General features: G+C 35.7%; 1 protein-coding gene across 3 annotated transcripts in view; it reads right to left on the reverse strand.

The window, feature by feature from the left end:
• Positions 1-5,946: 5,946 nt before the first annotated feature.
• The window catches only part of LOC135213724 (tRNA selenocysteine 1-associated protein 1-like), an 82,910-nt gene continuing 81,069 nt past the window's right edge, over positions 5,947-7,787 (reverse strand). For 2 of the 3 annotated variants that reach the window (XM_064247834.1, XM_064247835.1), the window contains exons 5-7: positions 7,431-7,596; positions 6,760-6,941; positions 5,947-6,136 (exon numbers count right to left, since the gene is read on the reverse strand). In XM_064247834.1, coding sequence (XP_064103904.1) covers positions 6,009-6,136; positions 6,760-6,941; positions 7,431-7,596 — 476 coding nt within the window. In that variant the 3' untranslated portion in view covers positions 5,947-6,008. The remainder of the gene's footprint in view (positions 6,137-6,759; positions 6,942-7,430; positions 7,597-7,787) is intronic. The other variant, XM_064247837.1, reaches the window with a different exon arrangement.

Genomic DNA, 7,787 nt, shown 5'->3' on the forward strand with positions numbered 1-7,787 from the left:
GTTAATTTTAAAAAAGTAAAAGAGAATGCAAAAAGTAATCGGTAGTAATGATATACTTGTTTGGAAAACTCATACAGCCAGAAACAGCTGATTTGCCGTGAACAACCAATCTGATAAAAACAGCCTTTTTAACCATCGTACGACAGTAAAAAATTACCATAGTTACGTTACAAATGACGTTAATGAGAATAGATTTATTTTTACATTACAGGTAGTAGTCGACTTACCATAATTGGTTATGAATAACCAGTCATAAATCGATTTGGACGTAAGTCAGTCCATGTTAATTTACCATAAGAATATTAATATACTAGCGTAGCCTACACTATGGTAATCAGTACCATCTTTACGTATAGGGTAGCCTAGCCTACACTACACAGCATACTTTATACATAGTATATGGCATACTAATTATTAATTTCAGCCAATTCTCTAGGTTCAATGCACAATGGCTTATGATGACTCAGTACCAAGAAAAATTGAATAACATTTAACAAGTAAGCCTCGCCTATACGATGATGATATCATGGTACACTCGGCAAGGAAACTTAAGATACAGTTTTATTAAATCTTCGGACATATATTGTTCAATAATGCCACACCTGGCAACTCTTAAAAGGGGGCGGAGCTTCAAAATCATAGCATTTGTTGCTTTCTAGATTTCCATCAACTTTACACCATAAAGATTCTGTTGAGGTCCTATAATCATTTTACTTGAAAGTAGAAACAGGCTCTATATTATTCGTTAATTGGTTTGGTAATGTCAGTTCAGGGTAGAATATCGATCATCCTTTTTTAAAACCTATTGTGAAACCTTATTTATAAGTAATGTTTGACACTAAACCCCGACGTAAAATTCATGCGTAATTAAAGACGTATCTTAAACAATGAGAGAAAGGGTTTTAAAATTTGGGCAGTGCTTGTGGAAATCGTGAGGAACAATACAGTAAAGAATGGAATATTATGACGATAGAGAGAGAGCGCGCAAGCATAGGCCTATTGATAGAGATACTTAATTCCTTATATTTTACTTTGAGAGATTAAGTGAAAATATTTGTTAAACAAATGTTTCAAAAGTGGAGAGAGAGAGAGAGAGAGAGAGAGAGCGCAAGCAAGCAGGCCTATCTATAGCGATACTCAATTCATTATATTTACTTTGAGAGATTGAGTGATAATATTTTTTCAAATGTGTTTTAAAAGTGGAGAGAGACGAGAGAGAAGAGAGAGAGAGAGACGAAGAAGAGAGAGAAGAGATGAGAGAGAGAGAGAGAGAGAGAGCAAATTCTTCTCATGTGAAAGCTTAGGCCTATTTATAACTACTTAATTTCATTAAATTTTCTTTGGGAGATTGAGTGGTAATATATATTGTTTTAAAGTATGTTTTGGAGAGAGAGAGAGAGAGAGAGAGAGAGAGAGAGAGAGAGAGAGAGAGAGAGAATTATAGTACTGGTGAAGGACTTGTGACGGGGGTAAGGCAGAAGAAAATATAATGAATTAAGTATCTCTATCGATAGGCCTATGCTTGCGCGATATGATATGACTGCCAAGATCGTGCTGCACTATGCTAGATAAAATTTGAAGGATCACAATATTCAAGTTAATTCTCTAAGAAATTCATACCCTCATCTTGATACATTCGACAGTTGCCGTAGCATTCAAAGATTGTAAAAAGACGGAAAATTTTAGACACAGGGTGCGCGGTCATTCTTGCTCTCTTGATATAGTCTTTACTTTTGAAAATCGGGTTTCATCCACAAATCATTCACGAAAAAAGCTGAGTTAAGTAAAAATATTTATTACCACAAATAACTCAATATGTATTGCACAGGCAATTAAAGTTTTATATCGTGGGAGATCTTTCAGCCTCGCGGCAAAGAAATGCAGTCGTGTAGGGCTGTAGGCTACTACGAACTGCTTCGTAATGGGAGCATATAGCCAGAAAATCTTTGAGCTGACATGCTACTTTAACCTTGATTAAGATTTATGTTTAAAGGCAGTAGCTTTGTAAATAGCAACTAGCATTCGATCCATGTCAACGTCAAAGTAATCAAAGTGTGAAATCCGTTACGTTAGCCAGTATCCAGTGACTTGCGCTTTCCCGCTCGAAGTTCTAGCGCTCCTCCTCACATCATAGAAAACGCTCTTGCGGATGCAACTAGATTTTTTCAACCTACCTTAGCCATCGCAACATTGAGTGCCATTGACGTCAGCTAACTTTAATCGCTTTGGAATACAAACATAAGTTTGTAGAAACTAAAATAATTGCATTCACCACTTACGATGATGCAATATATCCCCGTTCAAGAAGCAAAACTAGTAAATATTGTCGTCGTGATACATAGTACTAAAATCAGAAATTTACATTATATCTACCAGATTTCTATGAACGAATCCATCTGAGAAATTCCAATTACTTCGGACATATATCGTGTTTTTAAGTATCTGTACGGTTTTGTTTTGCAGTTTTAATTTATATGATATAATTTGCAGTATATTTTCATATTCTAGAGTAAATTTATCGATATTATGTCTTTTCAGTAAAAACAAATGGGAAATTGGATGAGCGAAAGCTAATGAAAACTGTATCATCAGTTTTCTTGTCGAGTGTACATATATCGTATATATACGAATACAGTAGCCTAGCCTTCAGTATACTGCATACTACATATACGATATAATTTAGTAATTTATTAATAAAAGCCAATTTTGGCGTTTCAATGCATTCTGACTATGACATATCGGCGAAAAAAAAAATGGACACGAAACTAGAATCAGATTCGGACTGACATCGGCATACCTAAATGAGCAATGTTAGGCTGCTGACGGCTACGTATATTTACGACATAAATGCACAATGAATATGCATCTTTTCTTTTTCTGATTCGTTTAAAAAGGTATACATTACAGTATCCAATAATATTATATGTATTCTCATATTATTGTATCATAACATACTAACAAAGTGGTCAGTTTTGTTTGGAAATCAGCTGATGGCGAATATGAGTTTATTTTTCCGTATTTAACTCATTTCGTAGCGAATTGCCTTTCTTCTAGTTAGCGTAAAATATCTAGATATTCTACTTATTGGAGACAAAGTAATTTGTCATTATACTACGTGTTTTTAAGTCGAAATATGAATTTATTAAGTCTCGTGAACTAAAGTATTTTTTTTTTCGTTAACAGATTGCATCGTGGGCATGTTTATTGTGCAAAAATATGACGCGATTCCGTTCGCTATTTTCAGTTCATTTAATCGTAGTATGAACTTAACCGTTACGTTACTTATTTTTTATCGGCGTGAAAACAACAGTAAAATGTGTTCTTTCAAGACCTGAAGTTTTTATTAAAATCATTGTCTCTCAATTTTATATACGGTTGTATTTGATGACATAAGTTTACTGGAGTTATATAGCCTTGTTGCCGATGCACGATAATAGTATTATAGCCTTACTCGCGATGGACAAAAGATCGGCAAAGGCATATGCTGCTAAACTTAATCTGTAAGTTTTAGCTGAAATTTAGGAAAGCATGTTGATACGCTAACGACTATTATCGTACATCGGCAACGTGGATGAAACTTTCGGAAACTTCATGGGCATGAAAAGAACACATTTTACCGTTTTCACTCCAATAAAAGATAAATACGTATAGCTCGTAGTATTCTGATGAGATAAAGTGAAAATATTGAACGAAATGTTGATTTTTGTTTACGCAATACAAATGGCCTCAGCGCCATCTACTAAAAAATAATTAACTAAATTTCGTTCACAAACGATGTTTTCAAGTGATATTTCCACTTGAACACACCTTGTACAACGTAAAATAACCTTGTCTCATATAGAGTACCTATCTTGAGATTCATTTGCGCTAACTAGAGGTAAGAAAGTTGCTCGGATTTGAGTTCAATACAGCAAAACAAACTTTCTTTGGAATTGCCCTCAACTGATTTCCAAAAACAAAACATTGATCGCAGTTTGTATTTTATAATACAAGCAAATAGTAATACGAAAATACATATATTATTATTGAATGCAGTGAAGTAAAACAAAACTTTATAAAATATCCACGGAAAAGATGCATATCTATTATGTTTGTATTTTATCATATGATACTATTTATGATTATTACATACTCGAATTTTGTATCCCATGTAACATGCGACCCCCTTAAAATTAGCTCCAAAATTAGGGCTTCAAAAGTCGCATGATACCCGAGTATATACGGATATATATATATATATGTGCGTGTGTGTATAAAGGTAAAAGCCACGAATGAAAGTGAAATAATAGGGTACCCCATTGTTTCACTTCACTGTGGGAGCGTGCACCATCCTCATGACGCGTCACGGTACCTGGCCCATGCCGAGACTGGGCCTGGTGACCGGGGGGACCTCTTCAAAGCCTCAGCCCGCGAACGGTCCGGTGGGACCGTCGCGTCAACCCTGGGAACCGGATGCTTGCTGCGAGAACGATCGCTGGTCTGGTGGGAGTCACCCGAGCGACTGCCACCCATCTTCCGCTCAGTGCCTGGGTCCTGCTGGTGAGCAGGCTCAGCGGTCTGGACCCTGGCTGCTCGGTCACTGGTATGCGACTGTACACTCAGTACCGCTCGCTCGCGAGCGGCCAAGACGGTTCCCGGCGGTAGCCAATACCCCTCTGGTCCCCATCTTCTTCTTCCCTGCCACGAACGAAAGCGAAATAATAGGGTACTCCATTGTTTCACTTCCTTAGTGGCTTTTGCATTTATTTAGAATACATTCTTCATGTTCCATACTATTTTACTCAGTTATGCATGTATATAGTATATACTGTATGTATGTGTATATGTATATTTATAGTATTTATATATTCCAATTGATAAGGCATTTTCTTATGTTAATTTGTTTATTTATGTAAGATCCATTGGTTTTTCTTTATTTGCTTGTGCGTATATTAAATGCCAAGTCATGCTCAAGTTACAAAGATCTATGATTAAACAGTCCTTTTAATTTTCATTTTATGTTGTAACTATGATAACGTAAGGCTGGCAGTGTCATATCACCAGTACTTGCCTCAGATCACCAGCAAATGACTGGTGACTTCGCTCAACACGAACATTTTGGTGGTTTGCCCGGTATATGAGCCCAAAGAGACATGCTTGCCCGACGATCAAGCCTCCTTGTGTGGACATGCCTTAAGGAATACTACATACATAAAAGAAGGTTGGTACTTTTGTAGGAACAACTGCCATTTCTTATGCACAACAGGTTAAAAGATGTCGAGTAATGACTGACTGGGATGGTTACACCTGCACTGGTTTTAGTGCTTGCAGCTTTACCAGCAATTTAGGTTTCCTAAATTACCACAACACTTAGGGGTCCAACGTATTGGAACACTTACAACTTCACAACTTACATAATAAAAATAATTTGGTGTACAAGAGGATTTCTATGACATTTATTTTGAGTTTTCTATACTATTATGCCTGATCACAGTGTTATCAATTATTGTTGTGGCATAGTTATTTTTAATAAACTAAATTTTTTTTACCTCATTGGAAACAGTGCTGTTGTGAAAACAGAAGCATTGTGGGGACAAAATTTTATTAATTACAGTGTAACCCTTTATGTCTTGTATACTCTAGTGCATGCTGTTTTATTATAAGGTTTCAGTTAGGTACATGTTTGGAGCAGACAGTTCAAGGGAGAAGTTCACGTACTGTAGAAATATTAACTTCCTCCTATTGGCTGAATAGCCATTTGTTGGCTCGGTAGTCAATCAGTTCTACCTGGGAAGAACAGGGAAGTTACTTATAAAAAACATGATGTCCCTTCAGTCATAACAGGAACCAAAACCTCAAATTTAATTGAAAGAATAGTACGTATGTAAAACATCCCAAGCTACTTAATGGCAATATAACCAATAAGCATACTAGATTTAAAGCTCAATAGGGCAGTAATCTACGTAATACATGGTATCCAATAAATTTATTGATAGAAGATCATAAAAACAAGGTCACAGGGAAGGATATTATTCTTCTTCTTTGGTTCCTTCATCCCAGAAATTCCACCGAGCTTTCTCAATAGCTTGCCACAATTCTTCACTTCGATCAATATACTCCTTATTGGCTTTATCAATGTCTATTGGTACATTCCATTCTGTCAGAAGAAATAAAATGGCTTCAATGAAAACTTGCTTGCAAAAAAAATAGTGTAGGAATGGAATATAGAGTTTAGGCCAGTGGCCAAGCACTAAGACCTATATGGTCATTCAGCAATGGAAAGGAAACAGAGTAGGTAAGTTTGAAAGGTGTAACAGGAGGTAAACCTCACAGTTGCACTTTGAAATAATTGTTAGGAGAGGGTGGATAACAAGATGGAAGAAAGATAATATGAATGGAGGCACAGTAACAGGAATGAAAGGAGTTGCAGCAAACATGGGCCGAAGTGACGCTGCACCCTGTAAGGTATAATGATGGCACTACCCCCTACGGGGATAAAAATAGTGTAATAAATATTTCATGTTCTGGTTACAAATAGGAAGCAAAAATGTAATAACTTTAGTCTTTCACAGGTTTAGCTTGGAAGGAATGAATGGCAATGTTTTATTCAATTGTTGATTTAAACATCAAAAAGTGTTCCTGCTATGTCCTTATCTAACTAAGCTTAGGGTGTGTTGAACACAATATTTCAATCAATGGTTTATTCAAACATCAAAAGGTGTTCATGCTATGTCCTTATCTAACTGAGCTTTGGGAGTGTTGAACAGAGTTAAAACTTACCTACTGGCTCAAAATCTTCTTTGCTGGCATCTTTTGAATCTCCTGAGCCCCCTTCCAGCCCAGTACTGTAATCCCCATAGGAAGATGAATATGGGTCATAGTAAGCATTGTAGTTCTGCCAGGCTGCATAATTATTCCAATACTGTTCATAGTACTGACTGTAATCACCACCCATGGGATTCCTGTTAACACATTCAGAATAAAAAGGACACTTCGTTACTGGAGATTAATTTTTCACAACATTAATGAAATGTTTGATATGATGACACATACAATGGTTAATGTGAAAAATAAATCTACATGCTTTTAATCTAGGTTAAGTAAAATGTTCTTATGTCCTTAAATGCTTTCAAATTTAACACTTTTAGCCAATTACTCTCCATTTAGAAAATACTTTTAAATCTATTACACTTTCTATAACATGGAGTAAATAGTTTAGGGTAAAATGCAATACTGTAGTTTTAAATTGACTCACTACAGCTCAAATTACCTTGGCCAATCTAAAGTATGCCTAACAGCACATGGAACATCATAACATTATGAAACATTTATCTACTATTTGTTCATATATAAAAAATATCGTTCATGGTAAGAAAGGCACAGCATTAATACCGGATACATTTCCTTACAGAAGATAATCATACAGCAAGGTTTCTAAATGATTGACTTACATGCCCGGGTAGTGTTGCTTCTTAGGAACAGCATAGCTCACTTTCAGGGGCTTCTGGCCTAGTCCTTTGAAACCATTCATGTGAGTCAAAGCATCTTTGTACTCATCTTCTGAATAAAATCTCACAAAGGCAAAGCCTTTACTTTGGCCATTGGGGTCATAAATAACTGTAAAAACAAAAAATAAATTAGTAAAATTACACAGAATAGTAATGTCAAGATGTAGTATGTATACATCAATATATACATACTACAGTTGTTGCTATTGTAAACAGGACACTATCTTCTAATATTACCCATTTATCCTTTATAAATTATTTAGCTCTATTATTTGTACAGTATCCTCATTTAAATAAAAA

The sequence above is a fragment of the Macrobrachium nipponense genome, chromosome 43, assembly GCF_015104395.2.
Source record: "Macrobrachium nipponense isolate FS-2020 chromosome 43, ASM1510439v2, whole genome shotgun sequence".
Taxonomy (NCBI): domain Eukaryota; kingdom Metazoa; phylum Arthropoda; class Malacostraca; order Decapoda; family Palaemonidae; genus Macrobrachium; species Macrobrachium nipponense.